This window comes from Papio anubis, chromosome 11 (assembly GCF_008728515.1).
Source record: "Papio anubis isolate 15944 chromosome 11, Panubis1.0, whole genome shotgun sequence".
NCBI lineage: Eukaryota > Metazoa > Chordata > Mammalia > Primates > Cercopithecidae > Papio > Papio anubis.
Genome location: NC_044986.1, coordinates 55,442,067 through 55,466,033, shown reverse-complemented (window position 1 = coordinate 55,466,033; position 23,967 = coordinate 55,442,067). Strand labels below are relative to the sequence as shown.

General features: G+C 42.0%; 1 protein-coding gene across 5 annotated transcripts in view; it reads left to right on the top strand.

Annotated features, from left to right (window-relative positions):
• Positions 1-23,967, top strand: part of FAM13C (family with sequence similarity 13 member C) — a 140,755-nt gene that overhangs the window by 91,415 nt on the left and 25,373 nt on the right. For all 5 annotated transcript variants that reach the window (XM_017963067.3, XM_017963065.2, XM_017963066.3 and 2 more), the window contains one exon: positions 12,458-12,542. In XM_017963067.3, the coding sequence (XP_017818556.1) occupies positions 12,458-12,542 (85 nt within the window). The remainder of the gene's footprint in view (positions 1-12,457; positions 12,543-23,967) is intronic.

The window sequence follows — 23,967 nt, the reverse complement described above, 5'->3', positions numbered from 1 at the left end:
TATCTTATAGGTATTTTGGCATCAAGCCATATCAGGCCTCAAGATGGCATGTATTGTTTTGTTCAGGATGTGTTTCTTCCTCAAAATTGTGTTAATTTTGTGAAAATAGTCAAGAAAGAGGCTTCTTAGGCCTTTCACATTCTTGAGCTGACTGAATGGTATTATTTCTGTAAGAATAGGCAGCTGTATTTTTGTATTCAAATGCAAACCCAGTCTGTAGGGTTAGGCCTTAATTCAGGATTGATTGAGGATGTTTTACAAAGTATCTGGGATTCTTACCATGTGACTGAAAGTCAATTCAACTTGGTTTTAATAAGAACAGGATGTTATTGATATATGTCTGAAAACTTAGGATCAGGATAGGCTCTATGCATGGCTAGGTCCAGGGATGAAAACTCATCATGGAGATGCCACCTATTCCTATCTCTCGCTTCTTCTTTTTCTATATTGGCTTCATCTTTATTTAGGTCAGCCCCTCTCTAGGGACAAATTATTTAGTCAGTAATTCCAGTGTATATTAGTTTTCTATTAATGGGTGACAAATTACCAAGAACTTAGTGGCTTCAAACATGTATTTATTAGCTCACAGTTATGCAGGTCAGAAATGTGGGTGGACTCAACTGGGTTTTCTATTTAGGGTTTCATGAAATTGAAATCTAGGCACTGGCTGGGGTAGTTTCTTATCTGGAGGATCTGGAGAAGAGCCTCCGTCCGAGCTTCTGCAGATTGTTGCCTGAATTTAGTTCCTTGTAGTTGTGCAACTATGTGTCCTGCTTCCCTGCTGGGTGTCACCTGAGGGCAGCTCTCAGCTTCTAGAGGCTGTCACACTCCCCCTCCTCACCCTTTATCTTGGAGTCAGCAACAGCATGGCAGATCCTTGTGCTTTGAATTTCTCTGATGTTGTCTTTTGCTACCAACTGGAAGAAATGCTGTGCATTTTAAAGGCCTCGCCTGATTGGTCCAGGCTCAGCCAAGTAATCTGTATCTTTGGTCAGCTGAGTTAAAGCTTTAATTACATTTGCAAATCTCTTCATAGAAGTACCTAGATTAGTGTTTGATTATGTTATCAGGGTATAGGAATCTTGATGGCTACCTTTAGGATTCTGCCTACCACATAGTAAAATAACAGTCTGTCCTTCCTAGTTCTAAAAAGTCCCTTATTTGAGTGTCATTTGTCTGGCTTGGGGCATGTGCCCATTTCTGAATCAGTCCCTGTGATGATGGCGTTTGGAATAAGCTGATTTGTTAGACTTGGGCCATATTTCCCACTTAGGATCTAGGAGTGCGGTTCTCAGAAGATGAGTAATTAGATGCTGAGCTGCATAATGTTGGTCTCTGGAAGCATGATCTCCAAAGTAATTTTCCTCTCTGCTGGACCCCTGCAGGATGCCACTTGGCGTTTTTCTGGTATGGTTTTTTGAGTTGAGGTAGAGTCACCTGTCTCCCCTACCAAGGTTTGTTCCTCAGCTGGAACAGTATCCTAATTCATTTAATTTTAGACAACTTTTGTTATCAGTGTCAATGAGCACATCCTGTAGCCAACATGGTCATGGTGTGAACACTAGCTCTCATTCCCAGTTGAATGAACTGCATAACAAAAAAGCTCTGAACTACTTCCCGGTCTGGTTTATTCTGCCCCATTGTTCAGATGCAACTATCCAGCCTGTCGTCTTGTCTCCAGGGAAACCAGATCTGTGGGCCTCACCCTCAGGGGAATCCTTAGTGTGGTGTTGGCAGAAAAAGTGGAAGCCATGTCAGCAGCTGCCTCTATTTTTCCTTGTCTGGGAACTGCCTCGGAGAAGCATCAGCGGTGTTGGACTGAGCAGAGGCATTGAGGCAGGACTTGCCTAGTTGACCCACCTGTGCTGCCTTTTGCCTGGCAGCCTACCCCTGCAGCTTTGCCCCATTGGCTCCTCCTGTTTTCTCTGGCATGACATCTTGATCCTTTTTCTTGTTGCTCACTCTTTCAGGTATTTCTCTTCATACTACTAATTTCCTACTCTCTCATGGAAGGCTGGAAGGAACTGTACCCAGTTCAGTGGCTCCCAGGGGCCAGCCTGTGCTATAGTTTTTACTGCTTTTTGGCAAAAGTATAAATATAAGATAAATGAATATAGTGAGTTTTTTTTAAATAAAGTCTATGAACAACCTTTCACTTAGAAATTGTTCTTAAAATGTTCATTTTGTGAAGAAATGATGGGGAGGGGATTTGTTTGTTTTCTTTCTCACATGCTCTCACTTGGTGAAATATAAAGTTGACAGCTTTCATAAATATATTCTGCTCCACCTACCCCTGCTAACTTTTAGAAAATATTTCTGCTGATTTGAAGACCAAATTTTTCCTGAGAACTGTGTCCTTTGAGACGTTTTCTTCTAAGGGTAAGTCTTTCTTTCAGCAGGATTTATTGAGAAGAAAATGTGTATCCAGCTTTGGGTCTGGTACAGGGGTGAGGTGCAAGAGCTGCAGTACAAGAATGTACTTTGTTGTCCTCACTTCCCAGAGGTTTATAGGGACACACATCAAGTCCAGACATCTGGCCTTCCTAGCCTTGGCACCTGTTGTCTTTTTTAGGACATTTTTGGCCTTCTGAAGATTATAAAACTCAAGTTTATAGAGAGACAAGAGCTGAATTTTTTTATTTTCTTACAAAATATTAGATTTGAAAACCTAAGTGTCTATCAACAGACAAATGGATAAAGAAAATATGGTACTTATATACAATGAAATATTTTCCAGTCAGAAAAAAGAATGAAATGCTGTCATTCACAGCAACATGGGTGATCCTGGAGAAAATTATGTTAAATGAAATAAGCCAGTCACAGAAAGATAAACACTGTACGTTCTCGCTCCTGTGTGAATGCTAAAAAAGTTGATCTTGGCTGGGCGAGGTGGCTCACGCCTGTAATCCCAGCACCTTGGGAGGCCGAGGTGGATGGATCACGAGGTCAGGAGATCGAGACCATCCTGGCTAACACGGTGAAACCTTGTCTCTACTAAAAATACAAAAAAAATTAGCCAGACATGGTGGTGGGTGCCTGTAGTCCCAGCTACTTGGGAGGCTGAGGCAGGAGAATGGTGTGAACCCGGGAGGCGGAGCTTGCAGTGAGCCAAGATCGTGCCACTGCACTCCAGCCTGGGTGACAGAGCAAGACTCCATCTCAAAAAAAAAAAAAAAAAAAAAAAAAAAAAAAAAAAAAATTATCTCATACAAGTAGAGAGTAGAATAGTGGTTACTAGATGCTGGGACGGGTAAGAGGGTGAGAGAGATAGGGAGGGATTGGTTAAAGGATATAAAATCATAGCTAGATAAAAGGAATCAGTTCTAGTATTCTACAGCACTGTAGTGTGACTCTCATCAACAATAATTTACTACGGGTTTTCAAATAACTAGGAGAGAAGATTGTGAATGTTCCCAACACAAGCAAATGGTAAATATTTGAGGTGGTGAATAATCTCATTATTGTGATTTGATCACTATATATGTATCAAAACTCACCGTGTGCCCTATAAATATGTATAATTACTATGTGTCAGTTCAAAATTTAAAAATATATAACTTAAAAATTAGTATTTGAGGAAATGGCCATGCTTTCCAATGTGACCTGCCATCTTTAAAGGCATAGATATATGTTATTTCATATGGCATGTGATTTTATGATTTTCAGTGAACACTTACTGATTTCTAAGATTCATTGAATTTTAGAAATGGAAGGAGTTAAGGTAGTGTTATCGGAAAAAGTAGAGGGCCCATAAGCCAGTATCGTTTGGTGGTTTGCCCTGTGACACAGAATGAGCCAGATTAAGGGCCCAGTGGGCCATCTCCTCTGCTCTCATCTTACTAAGTCTAGTTTTGAAGGCGAATATTTTTCAGGGCTAAAATAAATGGAAACAAAGCCACAAAGAAGCAACCATATGGGCTACCACCCAGACTAGCTTTGGACTTCAGCCCTTGGGATTTAATTAATGTTCTGGGAAAAATGGCTAGTTAGGGGCTTATCCATCTTAAGACCTGTGCTTTTGGATAGTTAAAGTACTAGTAACTCCATTGAGAAACTATTGAAGTTCATTCCATGAGTTGTAAGCGAGACACATTGTATTTTCAGAAAAATCAGTCTTACTATCTAGAAAAGCTTAGAGTTCTGCTTTAAAGTGGGAGTTTATAAAATGGTATTATTCTCTCCCAAACATCTTGTTCTTATTGTTCATTGAATAAAGTGAACATAACAAGGATATCACAATCAGGTGAAATCAAGTATAGGATTCCCCCTTTCCAGATTGAAGTCATTTAGCTTAAAGGAAATGTGGGTTTTATTATTGTGTATTGTGGCTAGGTTGTCCTTGTTTAAAAAGAATTGCTGATAGGAGCCGAATAAGACCTGGATCTTTTTGTCAACAGAAGGCTCCTTAAGGTGAATAGATTGTTCTCCTACATTGAATTTCTCCTTTAGGAGGTGCCGGGGAGTGAGGGCTGAGCTCCTGAACAAAGGGAAGCTGGGCCGGGCTGAGCTGAGGTGTGCTGTGCTGCAAACCATGCTCAGACACGAGTGACGCTGTCCCCAGAGGGATTTGCCAAAAGTCCAATGTCTTTACTTTAGGGGAGGGATAAGTTTGGCTTTTTCTTGTAATGGTCAACATTGGGAGAAGTCCCACTTTGTTGGCAAGAACATCAAGAAGTTCAGGAAGCAATACCTTCTTGCTTCTGAGCACTTCACACTTTATACCTCCTGGTGGGCGTGGGAGCAGCTCTCAAGGGAACCAACCGAAAGATAAAAAGGCAATGAGGTAGTCAGAGGGCTGGGACTCAGAGAAAAGCTTTTGGCCCTGGGGCAAGTAGAACTAAGTGGGCAACTGAGACATTTATAGTGTGTCAAGGCCCCAGGGAATAGGGACCTTGGACTTCCTGTGTTGAAAGACCCTGCCTCAGACCTACTGAACCAGAATCTCTAGAATGGGCATGTCCTGGGAGCACACATCTTTTGTAAACTCCCCTGTGATTTTTAAGCACTTTAAGGTTTCTAAACCAGGGTGGTAGGAGGGCTCAATATTGGATACTCCGAGACCCCGTCCCCTCCGCCCCCCCGCAAACACTGGCTAAAGGACCCAGAAAAACAAAACTCAGATACAATGGCAGTCTTTTTATTGATTGGCTCTTTTCTACACATTGTGCTAGGATGCAGCAGTAAACAATGGAGGCACGGTGCTAGTTCTTATGGAGCTGAAAATAGCCAATAAACAATACATGAAATTACAAATTGTGGCAAGCCTTGTGAAGGAAATAAACAAGATGCTAAAAGAGACACTAGGGGCCCCCTGCTGAGATAAGATAATCAGAACTGGCTCAATAATTTGATGGGATTTTGGCAGTGAAACAACCAGAGCTGAGTAGTGTCTGGGGAGGAGGGGGCAGAGAGCAGGTGAATCAGCAGATGGAAAGGAAGGGTGTTGTATATATGTGGGTGGGCATATATTCGAGAAACATTGAAATTCAGGGAAGAGTCTACGGCCATACCACCCTGAACGCGCCCGATCTCGTCTGAAATTCAGGGAAGAAGAGTGGTAAGTAAGAATGGAGATATTTGGAGACCCAGTCATGTCCCCAGTTTTGAGCAGATTTCCAACTTGATTTGCTTCATATCATCATAGGGAATCTATATGCAATTCTTGGATAGATAAAAGAATGGGGAGGAGGACTAAACCCTTTCATACGAACTAAATGTAAGCGGTGCCTGCTCTGGGACTGGTGAATTGCAGACAAAGGCACCCTAAAATAGTATTTAGCCATCCAGCCTGTGTGGGTGTTCTCTATTTCAACCCAACTAAAGTGGGACCTGAGTAATTGTAGAGGAGAGAAAATGAGTAGAGTATTTTCTAAAACAAGTAGCATATTCTCCATTATGTAAACGGAAAAAATTAGCTTTTTAAAGAAAACCACACCTACGTTTCACAGACTTCTCTCTGGCTTCTTTCTTAACCAGATAGGATAGTTGGAGCAGCAGAGGTGGTCATTGTTCTTTACCGGGCCTGTTAGCCCTTACTCAACTTTCTTGCAGATTCTAGACATTTGTATGAGGAGACTTTGGATATAAACCAGGAAAAGTACTAGCAGGCTGCCCTGAGTGATGGACTTGGGGAGCCAGGGGAGTGGAAGTCCTATCAGAGACGGCTGGGTTGAGGTGGCACTAGGACTGTAGGAGTTTATTAGGACCCGGAGTGAAGGGTCCTGCATCTTTCTGTAGAGGGAAAAGCATGTTCCTGCATTAAAGGTTACTAAGTCAGGCATGATAGAAGTGAAATGGGTGGTTAGTCACTCACTCCCTGGGCTTGCTGTTTCTTTCCTCCACAGCCCTATGACAATAATAACTGTCATGATTGATTTGTTTACTTGCTTATTAGTGATCTCCCCACTAGACTGGAAGCCCCACGAGGAAGGAGCTGCTAATAGCCTCATACTGCAGAGCCTAGTGCAGCTCTTGCATGGAAAGCTGCCTGGCTTTCCATGTGGAGCTGGATATATGGCATCATCCCTGCAAGGTGGACACAAACTCTGTACGTGCACTGCAAGCTGTCCTGAAGCCTTCTTGGGGTGGCTCTGCAGGGCACAGACGTGGTAGGACAGATCACCCATCCACTGGAAGGACATGTATATGACAGTGGTGTAGATCAGGGGTCTCCAACCCTGGAGCCACGGACCAGTACCGGCCTGTAGCCTGTTAGGAACTGGGCCGCACAGCCAGAGAAGATGAGCAGTGGACAGCGAGCTTTACCACCTGAGCTTCACCTCCTGTCAGATCAGTGGTGGCATCAGATTCTCAGGAGTATGCACCCTATTGTGAACTGTGCATGCGAGGAATCTATGTTGCACACTCCTTATGAGGATCTAATACCTCATGATCTGAGGTGGAACAGTTTCATCCCAAAACAATCCCCGTTCCCAAGTCCATGGAAAAATTGTCTTCTGCAAAACCAGTCCCTGGTGCTAAAAAGGTTGGGACTGCTAATGTAGATTACTAATAGACAAATCTCCCTGCCCCCTTGTCCTGGGTTCCTTGATCCTTAGAACAACCATCTCTTCATGGACCCATCCCACACAGTGTGTCCAAGTCCCCACCCTCTGTTCAGGAAGAGATACGAGTGGCCCATGGTGCCAAAAGGCAGACTGTTCTCGGGTCAGTGAAGGGTGGGAAGGAATATTACTGAGGACAGCTGGTCTGCAGAGTTTCTTCCACTTTGCCTTCTTGTCCTCCATTTATAACAGTTCGTTTTCCCTTCTACTTGGGGATCTGCTTGTTTCTCCAGACCTTCATCTTTTGTCTCCTCTTCCATTTGCCACTTAATTTCTTCCCCATTACCCTAAGCTTAGTCCTATCTTATAGCTAAAGAAGGAATAAACCAGCCGTACAACTAGATCTCCTTTGACACTCAGAGTCTTGCTTAGTGTGAGTACAGTGAGGGAGAAAGTGAAAGAGGAAGATGGACGAGAACAACCGATGAATGCTGCTGCTTTTTTTTCCCCCCTGTTGCCTAGTCTGGATTGCAATGGCATGATCTTGGCTCACTGCACCCTCCACCTCCTGGGTTCAAGCAATTCTCGTGCTACAGCCACCCAAGTAGCTGGGATTACAGGAGTTGGCCACCATGCCTGGCTAAGGTTTTATATTTTTAGTAGAGACATGGTTTCACCATGTTGGCTAGGTTGGTCTTGAACTCCTGACCTCAAATGATCCACCCACCTTGGCCTCCCAAAGTGCTGGGATTACAGGGGTTAGTCACTGTGCCCAGCCACCGGTGGATACTTCTAGCCATAACTGGGTCATGGCATTATACCTCTGTTCCTATGGGAGACCAGGGATCTCTGAATGTGAACTCCTGTGCAGTGAAATTCTTTGAAACCTATTTGTGTTGTCTGGACATTTGGTTCCGTTCCAAACACAGTGTCTAAGCACCCACTCCATGCCAGATTCTGTGCATCCATCTCCAGTCCATGTGCCTGTTTGCTTTTCTCTCCTTTCAAGTTGTAAAGGGACTTAGAAGTCATGTAGCCTAAGGACCTTGCTAGGCAGGTGCAGAAATAAGACCCTGGGGGGTAAAGTGATGAGTCAAGGCCTCAGTGTCAGTGTGGAGTACAGCCTTGCCACGTGGCCAGAGCTCTGTCCGGCAGCCTTTGGGGTTTGGAGATAGTCATACTAAACACAGAATCCGGTCCTTGAGTGTTTGCCACATGCTGGTACTCTGCAAAGTGCTTTCCAGCTTTCCATGATTTCCCTTGTGTAATTCTGAGAGCATCCCTTAGAGCAGGTACCATTGTTGCTGTTACCACTGCCCCTTTTTTAGAGAGGACATTAAGGCCCAGAATAACTAGGATGCTTGGCCAAAGTCAGACACACGGTATGTAGCAAAGCTGACATTCCCTCTCATTCTGTGGGAACCTGAAGGCTATGCCCTCTTCTGCTTTGCAGAATATACAAGAGCACTTATAAATTTGAGACAGGCAGCTGGTTCTACAATTTAAAAAAAAGAATGAAAGATAAAGTTAAAGAAAGAAAGAATACCAGTCTTTCTTTATACTTTCCTTTCATTCATTTTTAAAAATTGTTAAAATACATCTAACCTAAAATTTATCATTTAACTTTTTTTTTTTTTTTTTTGAGACAGAGTCTCACTCTTTGCCCAGGCTGGAGCGCAGCGGCATGATCTCGGCTCACTGCAACCTCTGCCTCCTGGGTTCAAGCAATAGTCCTGTCTCAGGCTCCCGAGTAGCTGGGACTACAGGTGCCCCCACCATGCCCGGCTAATTTTTGTATTTTTAGTAGAGACAGAATTTCACCATATTGGTCGGGCTGGTCTCGAACTCCTGACCTCAAGTGATCCTCCTGCCTCTGCCTCCCAAAGTGCTGGGATTACAGGTGTGAGAGCCACCACGCCCGACCTTTTGTTCTTTTCTTTTCTTTCTTTTTTTTTTTTTTTTTTTAGATGGAGTCTCGCTCTGTCGCCCAGACTGGAGTGCAATGGTGCGATCTTGGCTCACTGCATCTTCCACCTCCTGGGTTCAAGCAATTCTCCTGTCTCAGCCTCCTAAGTAGCTGAGATTACAGGTGCATGCCACCACACCCGGTTAATTTTGTTATTTTTTCATAGAGACAGGATTTCACCATGTTGATCAGGCTGGTCTCAAAATCCTGACCTCAGGCGATCCACTGCCTCGGCCTCCCAAAGTGCTGGGATTACAGGCATGAGCCACTGTGCCTGGCCACCATTTAACCATTTTTAAGTGTGTAGTTCAGTGGCGTTAAGTACAGTCACACTGTTGGGCAACCATCACTACCATCCATCTCCAGAACTTTTTTCATCTTCATATATATATATATATGTTTGAGATGGAGTCTTGCTCTGTTGCCCAGGCTGAAGTGCAGTGGTGCAATCTCGGCTGACTGCAACCCCCACCTCCCGGGTTCAAGCGATTCTCGTGCCTCAGTGTCCTGAGCAGCTGAAATTGCAGGCGTGTGCCACCATGCCCAGCTAATGTTTATATTTTTAGTATAGACGAGGTTTCCACGTTGGCCAGCCTGGTCTCAACCTCCTGGCCTCAAGTGATCCGCCTACCTCAGCCTCCCAAAGTGCTGGGATTTACAGGCTTAGGCCACTGCTCCCAGCTTCGATGAATTTTACTACTCTAAATATCTTATGCAAGTAGAAGTATACAGTATTTATCCTTTTGTGACTGGCTTATTTCACTTAGCATAATGTCCTCAAAGTTTATACATGTTGTGGCATGTAGCCTGTGTCAGAAGTCCTTCCTTTTGAGTGTTGAACAATGTTCCATTGTATATGCATAACCACCTTTGGTTTATCCATTCACCCGCTCATGGACACTTAGGCTGCATCCACCTTGTGTTAGTCTGTTAGGTCTTCCCTAACAAATACCACAGACTTGGAAGCTTAAACAACATAAATGTATTTTTTCACAGTTCTGGAGACTGAAAGTCCCAGATCAAGGTGCCAGCGGGATCGATTTCTCCTGAGCCTCTCTCCTTGTCTTGCAGACAGCTGCCTTCTCGTTGCATCTTCACATGGCTTTGTATCTGTCTCCCTGATATCACTTCCTCATCTAACCCTAATTGCCTCTTTAAAGGGGTTGTCTCCAAATACAGTATCATTGGGGGTAAGGGCTTCAACATATAAATTTTGTAGAGACACTATTTTATCCAAAACATACCTCTTGGTCATTGTGAGTAATGCAGTCATGAGTATGGGTGTATGAATATCTGTTCAAGTCCCTGCTTCCAATTGTTTTGGCTAGATGTGCAGCAATGAAATTGCTGGATTATATGGTAATTCTATTTTTAACATTTTGGGAGCCCATCATTCTGTTTTGCATAGCGGCTGCACTGTTTTACGTTCCCATGGCATTATTTGTTAATCTTCAGGGTAGTTTTGCTCTTTTTCAGAGGTCACTGATTTCCAGTGTCCTCCAGTAGGAAACTTGCCTGGAATCTTTCTGTTTGCCTCCCAGCTGCTTGTTTACTAAATACTAAACCCTCCCAGAAACTTGGTGTCCCTGCTCCTTCTGCAGCTCCTGTCAACAACCTCAGTTCTTACTTCCACACTCAGCTGCTGGGAAAACATCCCAGAATGGAGGAGGAAGCCAAAAAAAAAAAAGGGCTCAGTCCCACACAGGTGCTTCACATGGGCTCCCAGGCAGCAGCCCCTGAGCTCTTAGGAGGTTTGTGCCAGGTCCCACCCCATTTCCGGGCATGGCAGAGGTGTGATCCTGAGCCCACCTAGGCACTTGCTGCTTTCACAATGGTGAAGAGACAACAGATTTTAGACATCCCTTGGTGGGCAGCTTGTAAAACACTACTGTAGGTTCATACATCAGCAGAATGGATCAAGGGTTGTGCGTGGGACTCAGTCTTGCATGGAAGGGAGGAGTTAGGGTGTGAGAGATGTTGGGAAGATGTTTATGTGAGGAAAGGTGTGAAGTTACATATGGAGCAGGGGTGTGTGTGTGTGTAATAGTGTGTGAAGACATGGGAGTTGGATGTGGGTGTGTGTGGGGTGGGTGTGCATGGGTTATGTGTGAAGTAGGCTGGGAGGTTTTGGGGGGTGGATGTGAGGGTATGAGGTATGTATGGGGTAAGGGTGTGTGTGTGGAAGGTGGGGTGTTTGTAGGTGTGGGGAGTAGGGATGAGAGTATGGGGGTTTGGTATGAGCATCTGTGTGGAGGAGGTGAGGGGTAGGTATAAGAGTGCGTGTAGGATGGAGGTGAGCACTAGGGGTGGAGGGTGTACATACATGTGTGTGTGGAGTAGGGGGTGAGGGTGTGTATATGGCAGGGGTGGGGCTGTGGACTGGGTGTGACACTGTGTGGGTGAAAGGATATGTAGAGGGTAGGGTATGAGTAAGTGTGTGTGTGCCTGTGTGTATTGGAGGGTCCTAGCAGGGAAAGGACCAGTGACTCTGCTCCCAGTGCCCACCCCTGCTGGAGCTGGGAGGGTAGGAGAGCAGCTGAGACCTGTAGAACATTCTTGTGGAGAGGGAGAGAGCCCGGCCAGGGACTCAGGCTGACTCACTTTCACCTGGTCGGGGGAATTAATTTGCTGGCATCTGCATCATGGCAGGATGCATGCGTCAATCTGTATGACTTTGTTCTTATTAAGAATCATGGGAGAAATTTTAAATGAGAAATGAAGAGAGTGGGTGGGAGGTTATGCTGAGGGCTATGAAAGATGAATTGCTTCTTCCTCAGTGGCTGGGTTATGCTAAATGACCAAGGTCATCTCCCTCCACCCTTTTCTCTCACCCTGTTCTCATGTGAGAGAAGTAACTTTAGAAGACACACACAGACACACACACACACACACACACACACACACACCTGCATACAGATGTGGATTAGGGAGCCTCAAAGCCCCTCCCAGATGCCCGGCAGCCTCTGCAGCAGTAACTCTTTGTGCACTGCGGTTTGCTGCTGTCTTTGCTTTGGAGGGATGATGGCTTTTATGAATGGTAGCCAGGGAGGGACTTAATGTCTTCTGCTTCCTGATGTCAGCACAATGAATGAAACACTTGCAAAGCGTAAAACCTCAAGCACCCGGGAAGCAGATATCTTCTCAGATTGGTTCTCCAGATGCAGCGTCTCTTGCTGATGAAATCACCAGTCCCATGTGTCACAGATAATCCATATACGTTAGGATTTAAATGAGGCAGAAACTGAGCCTGCATGTGGAATGATACGTGTATGATTCTGGCACAACCAGTTCTTTCCCTGAAGCAGCTGTTGCCACCACCCTCTTCCTGCCAGGCAGCGGAGGAAGGTGCCTGCGGGAGCTGCGGACACACTGTTGTGTGTTAGGCATCTACTTAGCTGGCCTCATGTTCTGCTTTTGCTGGCAGAATTCCTTGCTGAAGCTCCAAGCCCTCGAATCTGATCTGTGCTCTGCATTTTTAACAAACCAGGATGAAGCTGCTCAGGTGCATGGAGTCAAGGACCCAGTGCCAGCATCGACCCAGAGTGTGCTTGCCGATGGGACAGATTCTGCAGGTAAGATACAGGGCTCGGGGTTGTCCCAAATTGTACTCTCAAGGTAGTTCAGTCTCTTGCTGGTTCACACTCAGCCTGAGCCCCTGAGGGAAAACAGTGCCTAGGGCAACATGAAAGCCCAAGAGGTGCTTCTGAGTTGCCCAGGAGGAGCTGAGGGGGAGCAGGAAGGACTGGGATTTGCTATAACATAGAACTGTCTAGATAGGACCAAGAGTCACACACAAATGGGTGTCATTTGTGTAAGGTGAAAGTACCCATCGCAACTTCTAGTCTTCATTTTCCCATTTGGTCTCCTGGGACACATGAGTGCTATGCTTATTTTATATTACTGGACCTAGATAACCTGTGCTGTCTTGAAATTCTTCTTTTTGATGTGTTGTGGATGGGGAAGTTTCCATACTGCTACTTCCTTTCCTGTTAACTGCTTGTAAGATGATCCATGCATGCAGGGAAAGTGGGGGTGAGTGCTCCACTGATAGCTCATTCTGATTCTGTATTGTCTTGTTTGGTTTCCATTTTTTTTTCATTAATTTCCTTGTCAAAAAGTCCCAAATTGAGTCTTGATTTTCTGTTAGTCTCTGGCTTTAATTCCGGGGATGGTAGATTGGCTAGCCAACAGAGGCAAATTAATGTTGCCAGGAATATTTGGAGAGGAAAGAAACACTAATTTATATAAGTGAGAGCATAGCTTATGTTTTCTAACAGGAAGAGGTCACAAGTTTGCAGACTGGTTTCCAGATTAATGGTAGAAATAGGCTAAGGGAGCTTTCTTCATGAGAGGTCCTTAATCTCTAGGAGTTGAAGGCAAAGATTTACAAAAGGTAATCTGTTTCCGTACCATTAGCAATAGTACATTTTAGATACTCCTGTTGAAAGCAGACCCCATAAATATATACACCTACTATATGCCCAAACAAATTAAAAATAAATAAACAATTTAAAAATTTTTTAAAGAAAAAAAAAAAAAAGAAAGAAAACAGACCCACATAGTCTAAGCAGGCCAATCAATACTGTCTGGTGTTGGAATGTGTACTAATAATGGTAGCATATAATAGCTACTAGTAGTAGCTACTATGATTATTTAAAACATTCTATGATCCTGGCACTGTTCTAAACACTTTTTGTGTATTATATTAAATCCTTAAACTGACCTGTGAAGTACTACTATTCATTGTAAGATACTGAAGCCTAGCAGAGCATTGCTGGTGAGTGGTATGTTGTTTCCCTATGGATGCATGTGGCCAGTTGGCTGTCTTTGTTGCCCAGTGAGCTCTCCTGCTCTGTTGGCCATTGCGTTTGGATGAGTGGCAAATAAAATTGAACAGGAGCCAACATCAGGCCAATTAGCGATTTAAGTCAGATTATTTAGACAACATCCCTTTTCTTCCCTCAACACCATATTCCACTCCCTGCAAACAAACAACATATTTAATACAAAACACATAAAGAAGTCTCAAACCAAGTACAAGGTAACCGTTGAGTTATTTGGTGATTTGGATTAACTATGCGAGTTTCTGACAAAGTGTTCAGTAAAATATTTGTTGCATGTTGGATGTGGATATATTTTTTCTTTTCATCATGACTTTTATGTGTCTTTCTAACAGTTAAGAATAGTTTTGGATTTTCTCATTGGCATGGGCAAGATTTTGCACAAGCTTATTACTACTTGTTATAAAATGAAAATAAATACAGGGTTTATGTAGGGATTGCTCACACAGAGGAATTAGCAATACATTCCATGTTAAATATCAAATGGCAGAGATGTGCAGAAGTCTCTTTAGAGAGGAGGCTTGTGGGTTGCACGCTGGATTTTCCGAAATGTAGATGAATCTGAAATGTCTCAGAGCCCTCCCTAGAGAGTCTAGAAAACTAGACTGTAGAGACATTTAGAAAACTGATGTTTCCAGGGACCGAAGGAGTCTCTTCATTTGGCAGGGATATTGCCAAAGTGACAGCCATTTGTAAGATGCCTTTGTGACTTAAATTATGGGATGGTTTGGTCTCACTGGGTTCTAAGATGCACTCTTACAGGAAGACCATGCATTTTCTAACCCATGAGTCACTCAGGGAAGAAATTTATGCTCAGATCCATGGTTCTTAACTCAGGGATGGATTTCTAGAGTGATCTTTGGACACCTTAAAACTTTAAGTTTTTTCATGTTACTCCTGGTGAGAGGGTGGTTGTGTAAGATGAACACAGATGGCCATAAGTCCATAAAAGATTATAGTAACTTAAAAACAGTCTTCTCTTTCTTAACATCTAGCATTCTCTCTGAGCCTTACATGTATATAAATATTCAAATCATAATTGTTGTAAAAATTCAATTAGTAATTTTCAATGTCAATAACATGGACAAAATCTGTGATTTTAAACATGGATTTGAACATGTGATATGAACAAGTGATTTTCACAAGAATAACTGGATATAATATGCTACCACTTAACCATAAATAGCAAACATTCATAAGTATAAATTCATGTGACCTAGTAGGTTTCAAATTCACTATAGACTTGATGGACTTTAACTTGGGTTTATGGGTTGCCAAGATCAGTTCCACCTAGTAAGAGACTTGACAGGTCCCCCTGTCCTATACATCCAGTTGTAAACTGCATATGCAGCAAGAAGATATTTCATGGTACCCCTGGGGACACTGTATTCTAGATACTGTTCCAGAACCTTCTTCTGGATCATAATTACCAGGAAGCTTTTCCAACATGGAGATTCCTCTGGCATCCTCTCCAGACAGTCTAGGATGAAAGTCCCAGAATCTGTGTGTTTCATAAATCCCCCTGAGTAATAGAACCACACTATTCAAGTGGACCGTGTCTTGAATTGGGAGAGAATGTCAAGTTCTGTCTGACTCTGCTTTACCTCAATTTTGCCAATGGGAAAGGCTCACAGATCACATGAGACTTATAACTCAGGGTCTGTGGCCAGGTGGCTCCGTCTGCTTACTTATTTCAGGAGGAGAAAGTCCACAGGTTGGGAGTGAGTGGGATGGGGATATAGACAGATTTGAGCAATAGAAGGCCCTTAGGGAAAAATGATGGAGAGGAAATCGGCTGCAAGGCAGCTTGGGGTCATAAAAAGGGTAACCAACTGGCTTGGTTTGCATAGGATTGTCCTATTTTTAGCACTAAATATCCCACGTGCTAAGAAATCTTCACTCACAGGTATTCCAAGACAGTTGGTCACCCTATTTGTAGGTTTCAAACCACAACCTGTGAGACAGAAGCTGTTATAGACGGAATCTTTGTGTTTCCCCAACAACTTATTAAAATATATGTTGAAGTTTGGAGGTGGGACCTTGGGCAGGTGATTAGGCCATGGGATTAGTGCCCTTATAAGAGTCCAGAAAGCTAGCTTGCCCTCTTTCCTCCATGTGAGACTCTAAGAAGTCAGCCCTCTGAAAGCTGGAAGAGAACCCTTATCAGAAGTTGACCAGGCTGGCACCTGATCTTGAACTTCCAGCCTCCAGAACTGTGAGAGATAAGTTTCTGTTGTTAATAAGCCACTCAGTCTATGGTAATTTGTTATAGCAGCCAGGACTGACTAAGGCAGAAACCCACACAATAGGCTCAAAATACCTCTAACTCTATCAATATCTTCTTACAGCTGAAGCAAATATTTCCAGCATGGAATTAGTAAGCACCCATTCTGATGTGGTTGAATGGAAAATGGAATGAGGTTTGTCTTTTCCACTGCTTGTGATTTTAGAGTGTGGAGAAGGACTGTTCATGTTGCACATGACTCAGCATAGTAACCTTTGTTCTGTCTGACCAAGGATGATTGATGGTTTGGAGTTTTAGCAAAAACTGTCACCAGAGATAACTGCACACCTGTTACTAAAAATAATAATTCCATAGCAGTAGTTTATTATATTTTTCTAAAATCTTGATCTTCAAATTGAACTTTCAATTTGGGTAAGACACTAATGTAGTATGTCTATTTAGAGTCTATAATTATTCTCATGCAGAATTCTGCATAATCTATAGGTCTCTTCCAAAGTTGAAGTTGATGTAGGTCAGAGTCAACCAGAACCTGACCTTTTCGCTCATATTTCCAGACACTGTCTACTTGACCAGAGTTTTCAATTAATTGGAAATGCGTATTAAACTTACAGCTGTCTGAGATCCCTACCTTAAAATGAAAAATTAAAATATAAAGATGACACCTAAGAATCCCCACATTTGAAAAACTCCCTTGGTGATTATGAAGTGCAAGGAGGTTCAGTAATACTTTATAGAACACGGTGCCATTCCAGGGGTGACATGAAATATGTTCCTGCTGCAGGTGCAATTTAGAAATAGATTTCTAGAATAGGAAAGCATTTCAGGTATCCTACTAGGAACATCTGGTTATCCATAAAACTTGATATTTCAGTCTATGTGGTGGCAACCCCAGATAGTCTTTGAAAGTCAGTAAGATCTTCATTCAACCTCAGGAGTACACAGAATTTCCAAATATCTTTTATAAACTTAATTCATTATGGTGTGTGTGTGTGTGTGTGTGTGTATGAGACACATTGAGACTTCTAAAGCCTTCTAGAGCCTTTATATATATTCAGGATGTACCACCTAATGCTTTAACTTAAAAAATGGCTACTATTATGGAAAGTAGCACTTCATTTATTTGTCGTAAGTTGGTTCCCTTAAAATAGAGGTTTTTCAATTGGGGTCTATTTTTTGCCCCCCTTGAGGACATTTGGCAGTATCTAGAGACATAACTGGTTACAATGAGGGGGTGGACTTTCCTGGCCTCTGGTGAGTAGAGGCCAGGAAAATCCTGAAATGCACATCCTGAAATGCAGAGGACCACCCCTCTCCCCCATCAAGGAATTATCTGGTCCAATAGTGCTGAATGGTCAATAGTGCTGAGGTTCAGAAACCTTTGCTTTAAAAGCTCTTAAGTGAATAACATCAACATTAGGTAACAATGACCTCTTTACTTGTATCAGGCATTAGTGGATGGACTGGACATTAGTGGATGGATTTTCTTATTCTTCACAAGAACTCTATGATATAGTTTTCATTATCACCCTTAGATTAAAGATGAGGAAATCAACTTGGAGATGCAACTGCTGATATGGTTTGGCTGTGTCCTCACCCAAATTTGAATTCCCACGTGTTGTGGGAGGGACCCAGTGGGAGGTAATTGAATCATGGGGGCAGATCTTTCCCATGCTGTTCTTGTGATAGTGAATGTCGCATGAGGTCTGATGGTTTTCAAAAGGGGAGTTTTCCTGCACAAGCTCTATTCTCTTGTCTGCCACCATGTGAGACAAGGCTTTCACCTTCTGCCGTTAATGTTAGACTTCCCCACCCACGTGGAGCTGTGAGTCCAATAAACCTCTTTCTTTTACAAATTGCCCAGTCTTGGATATGTCTTTATCAGCAGCATGAAAGCAAACTAATACACTGGCTGAAGGGCCGAAAGCTGCTGAGTACAGGGTGGTTGGGTGGAAAATGGGGAAGCGGCAGCGGGGCCTTCCCCACTCTGACTCCATAGCCTAAACTCTTCATCACTATGCTATTTACCATCCAGCTTAAATGGTAAGTCCCCAAAGTTCTAATATTCTAGAATTTGGAATGAAGTATATAGCTGGTCTAAATACCCTCTATATAATTAACGTATTTTGAAAGTCATTTTAAAAATCCATTCCTGACTTTGTCTTGGCAGACTGAAGAGACCTAGATTTGTAGTTGATTTATTTGCTACAGACCCTCTGTTTCTGTAATTTTGCCTCCCCTGATTGAATCCATCTCTAGGTCCCTGTGCCTCTCTTGATGTATATTTACCTGAACTGCATAGTGTATTTCACATGGAGTCAAAAACAATATTTTATTTGTAAATATCAGCAGAGGTACTTTAGTTTTACAGAATGTCACCACTGGAAGAAATGGCAAACTATACAAGGGATCTCTACTATTTCTTACAGCAGCATGTGAATCTACAATGACCTCAATTAAAAAAAAATGAATTAATACCTGAAAATGGGAACAGGGGCATTTTATAAAATAAATATGAAATAATTATGCCTGTGAGATTGTTTTCCAAACCCTTGCTAGAGATGCACAGTATTTTCTTGGCTTTTTTGTCATATCAGTATACTCTATCAGAGCTCCCCAAATCCCATACCTGATTAAACTAATAGCTTAGTGCTTGTTATTTGTTAGGAGTAGCTGGCTTTGTTTTCTTTAATGGCATCACTTACTGGCCCACAGTGCAAGTCATCTGCCACTATTGAACCTCTGCTTCATGGTTTATGAGCTTGGTCTGTGGTTGCTTAGCATTTCACTCTGAAAAATGTTAACATCATCTGCAGACTCAGATTTATCATTCTGCGCTTCCTTTTCCATGCCATTTCTGAAATGTAAAATAAGATTAATCCAGGACCCATTTGCAAGGATTGGTACTGACATGTCCATCATAAAGGCAGAAATTAATCTCTTCCCTTAGCTGCATATTGTTAGCTTTGCATCCTTTGCAAAACATGGCCCAATCATCATTCAGTTTTGTTTTAAAACAATCTTTGGCATGAAAATCATGCATAGACTTCTTGAAAATCCAGATATATTTTTCATATCAACTGTTGTTTAAAAATTTCTTCTTCCATGCCATTTCTGAAATGTAAAAGAAGATTAATCCAGGATGCACTTGCAAGGATTAGAACTGAATTAATTTCTTAAAACATTAATTCAACTCTGCCCTTTGCAAAAGGCTCTGCCTTGCTCAGAAAGATAGTTCCTTGCAGAACTTCATATGCTACTTGGGTGATTTGGGACAGGTTATTTACTCTCTCATCCTCCTCAGTTCCTTTTGTTTAAAATGGGAAAAAGCATACTATCTAATTCCTAGGATTGTTGTAAGAATGGCATGCTATAATACATATGAAGGTCTTAGCTCATCTCCTGTGGTAAATGCTCCATAAATGTCAGCTGTCATTATGTTAAAAGCTGGGCATTCTTTCTGTACTCAGAACTCATGTCGCCTTTCCTCCAGTTGATAATGCTTACATTTGTCTTTGAATAGGTATTCTATCATAATTTCTAACTACTTTCAGGGAGTGGAAATGACATTTTGTATTGTCCATTCCCTAGGTGCCCTCTAGAATCTTGCATATGATTGACATTACACTTATTCTCCTAAGCAAAAGGTATTTATAACAGCAATAATCTATAGAGCTGATGGCTGAATAAATACTACCTATTAAATTTGGAATTACATTTGTAACAGTAAAATCTGTCCTGTCCTAAACCTGTGACATAACTTGGCCAGAAAAGTTATCTAATATTAATAATTTTTCTGTGATGCTTTTATAACCATCTTCATAATCTATGAAGAAAGGAACTTCGCATTAACCCCTTGTTTTCTAAGGAAATATTTCAAAATGTATAGATGACTGTAATTCTCTGAGGCTACTTCTCCAACTGCTTTATAGGAAGGAAATATCAGTCCTACAGCCCAAACTGCCAGGTAGTTATTTAATTTTTTTAATTCACTTTTTACATTAGACCAAGTATTGTGTTATTATACCTGATTATATTTGTCTTCAACTGTTTACAAATGAGAATTCTGAATTTGAAGAGACTCGCTTGGTCAAGGATGTAACAACTGCCAACAAGTGGTATCACAGACCAAGCCCAAGCCTCTGACTCCAGAGCCTGGGCTTCTAACCGGTAGCCTATAGTCATTACAAAAAATACTAATAAACTTTATTTTTCAGAACAGTTTTAGGTTTATAAAAAAATTGAACACACAGAGAGTTCTCAATTACCACTTTTCCCCTGCACACAGGCTTCCTATATATTTTAGTCACTTTAAAAATCCTTTCTTTGGGTTATTTTAGTGTCAGCTTTCCATGCATAGAAAGACTGCCTGGAAGTGAGCAGATGGCATGCCCAGAAGCTTGGTGTCTGACACTGCTCTGGATGGCTCCCAGGCCCAGGGCTAGGTAGACAACCTGTCCTGTCTCTTTGAGTTCCTTGAGAATCATACGTTCCTGTGCCTCTATCTGGAGCTGCTGGTCCAATTTCCTTGAGTGAATTGGCTAATTCAGCCTAACTCATGACACTTGAGATGAATCATTCTTGACTACACTTTCTAATTGACTTGGGATGAGCCTAGTAAAGTTATCGCCCACATCGAAGGTTGGAATTTCCTTCAGTGGTCTTTCTGTTAGCTTTGTATATTCAATGTTCCCCAAGTATTCTCCCTATAGCGCTTCTGCTCATAAATGAAAACTGCCATTTGAAAATAGCTTTTCTCATATTAATAGCAGATTTTTATCAGCTGTACCACTAAGGTGATCAACTATTCAAGAATCGACTAGAAGACCTGGAGAGTCAACTAGGCTGAAAAATGATAAGCATCCAGCACCCAGCTCTCTCTGTATCCCTAGAGGGCACTTCTGAATCTTCCACACTATCATGGATGATTTCTCTTTCCCTAGCTCCACAGCTCAGGCAGAACCCTGGACCTGGGCAGGACATTGTTCAGCCTCATTGTTATCTGAGCAGTTGGCTCCATTTTGGTGACATAGGAAGAGTAATAGATGTTCTCAGAGATCAGAAGCTGTCCATTGGCCATTTCCCTTGGTTATTTCTCAAATTCAATGAGATTGAGAGAGATCAAATAATGCATCCCAGGTTACACCAGTGACAAAACTGGGACGAGAATCTGGGTCTTCCTGAGCCTGTGGCTCGTGTTTTTATTCATTATGGCAAATTGCCTCTTGGGTCTGCAGGGTGACTGTCATGAAGCCCAGCCCTGTTTTCAGGGTGACATATTTCCCACCCCTCCAGCTGCCTAACACATCTAGTGGCCATCTGTAGGAACTGACACATAGGACTGCTTGGAGTGCTGACCTCCTCACTGCCCAGTCAGTCTCCCAAACCCAGAGTCCCTTCTCATCTGCCGTCATTCCCACCTGACATGATGATACTGCTTCTCCTTTCTCAGTGATCTCTAACCAAGGAAGCTCATCTATTTTCCTGGCCTTGGTTATTGGGATGACTTCAGGTTTACCCATGTTCTCTCCCCTCTAACCATATAGCTAACCCTTTAGTGCCTCAGGAACTCAAATGCGACATACCTAAAACTGAACCCATCATGTATCCATCAGATATTTTCTCGGTTGTTTTTCATCTTTGTTTTTGTGGTCCTCTTTGTGTGTATGTGATGCTATTATCCTCCCGCTGTCTGTCCTGAGAGAGACTGGTTGATAATGCTAAGGCCTGAACCTCATTAGAACCACGGACACACTTTTGGCTTATATAGCGTTTGAAACCAACAAAGGCTGACGTTTGGCATTTTGGAATGTCCCTGAATGCTATTTATGAGCCCACCATGATGGGAAATCCCAAGAGTGCAACTTTACAGATCTACACATCTCAGCACCCCATCTCAAGTGTTTGCAGATAGAGATTTACTTAGGTTTGGAATAGCTTTAAAAATTCACATTAGAAAGATATATTTTTAAATCTGACTAACTCTTTTAACCACTGTAATGTAGCATTTGCTTCTGCTTGGGGTTGCAGACTGAGCAGAAGGGGTCTTTTGGCCTTCACACACTGATGGTAACTACTTTTCTTCTCTATGTTCCCTTCTGCTCAGTGACTGGGCTGCCAGAAACACTCTGGCTTCCGGTGTCAGAGATGTGGAGTCTTCTATATCAAGCATTGGTCAAACTCTCCCTGAATGGAGATAGCCTAGTTATGCAACCTTTCCTAGTGAATTTAAAATGGAGAGCATTTTACTACCAGCCTCATGCAGTTGTTATGAAGATTAAATACATGCAAAAAATCTCAGAATAAGATTGAGAAAACAGTGACTCACTTCATAAATATTAGATATGATGATTACTATATCTAATAACAATGTTTTTATAAATATTACATTTTTATAAATGGGGACTCAGAGTAGTGACAACATGTTAAGGGGTATATTGGTTCTTATTTTCCACAATAACCCTGCAGGGATTCCAAATGAGGTTGGTGTTCAGTAAGAGAAGACAATATTCAACTTTCTTATTTTCATAATAATATTTGTTAAAAATAATGGTTCTCATAGATACTGTGTTCAGTAGTTTCTATGCTTTATCCTAAGGTTTCACCAAATACCCTATACAAAGGATGCATGGGTGAATATTGTTACTTTTAGGAGGAATTTATTTTAATGTGTATTAGTTCTTAAAAATGTAACTAGTACATCGAATTAATGACTTCTTGGCCATTGCTTAGGATGAAGCTTAAATTTAAAAAACACTGTAGGTTGGAACATTTTTTAAAAAACTATATAAATAAAAAATAAGTTTATCTAGATCTGGCAAAACTTTTGTAGGAGAATAATTTTATGTTCACTTAGTCATGTGAGGCAGGCACCATTATTCTCCCCATTTAACAGATGAAGAAATTGAGGTTTAAAAAGGTCCGACATCTCTAAACTCTCTTTAACCAGTGGTAGGCCTGGGATTCAAACTAACAGTCTTTGCTCACTATTATCTGCCACCAGGGTGCTTTCTCACTTCCCTTCTCATGAAAGTTTTATTTTCCCCCCAAATTTTAATATTAACTTGTGTTTTCCTTTTTTATAAAATTAATCTGCATTTGTTACAAAAATTTTTAGAAAATACAAAGAAGAAGAATTTGTTTAATTAGGTAAAAACACTTAACACTTAATATGGGATCTGCCCTTTTAACAAAATTTTAAGCATAAGTAACAGCATTGTTACTACAGTCGTCTTCCCATATCCTAGGTCTCGCTTTCTGCATTTCAGGTGCCCACAGTACAGTACAATAAGTATTTTCAGAGAGATCACATTTACATAACTCTTATTACAGTATCTTGTTATAATTGTCCTATTTTAGTATTTGTTGTTAATCTCTTACTGTGTCTAATTTATGAATTAAACTTTATCAAAGCTCTCTCTATATAGGAAAAAACATAGTATATATAGGGTTTGATGCACTCTGTGGTTTCAGGCATCCACTGGGAGTCTTGGAACTTATCCCCTGCCGATAAGTGGTGACTACTGTATTGGTACAATGTTGTACAGAATGTCTCCTTTTATTTTTCTTATCACAGTCCTGTGAGGAAGACAGGCCAAACAATGAAACTGAGAGAGGCGGGCAAACTGGCTGGAGTCCCACAGAAAGTATAGGTGCACCAAACTCCTAACTCCCAGACCCTTTCCTCTAAAACATACTGCATTGCAGGATGAGCCCTGGCAAGATGCCCCTCCTTAGGGATAAAAAGTAATGTGCCCCTAGGGAACAAAAGTTCCACCTTAGTTTAATGTTGCCATCAGCTTCTCCCTACTGGGAAGTAGGCTCTGGAAGCAGTGGCCTGGACTCTTCCCAGAACAGCAGCAGCATTGGCTCTGAATCTACACTGGCCTCTTCTGAGCAAAGAGCTCAATAATT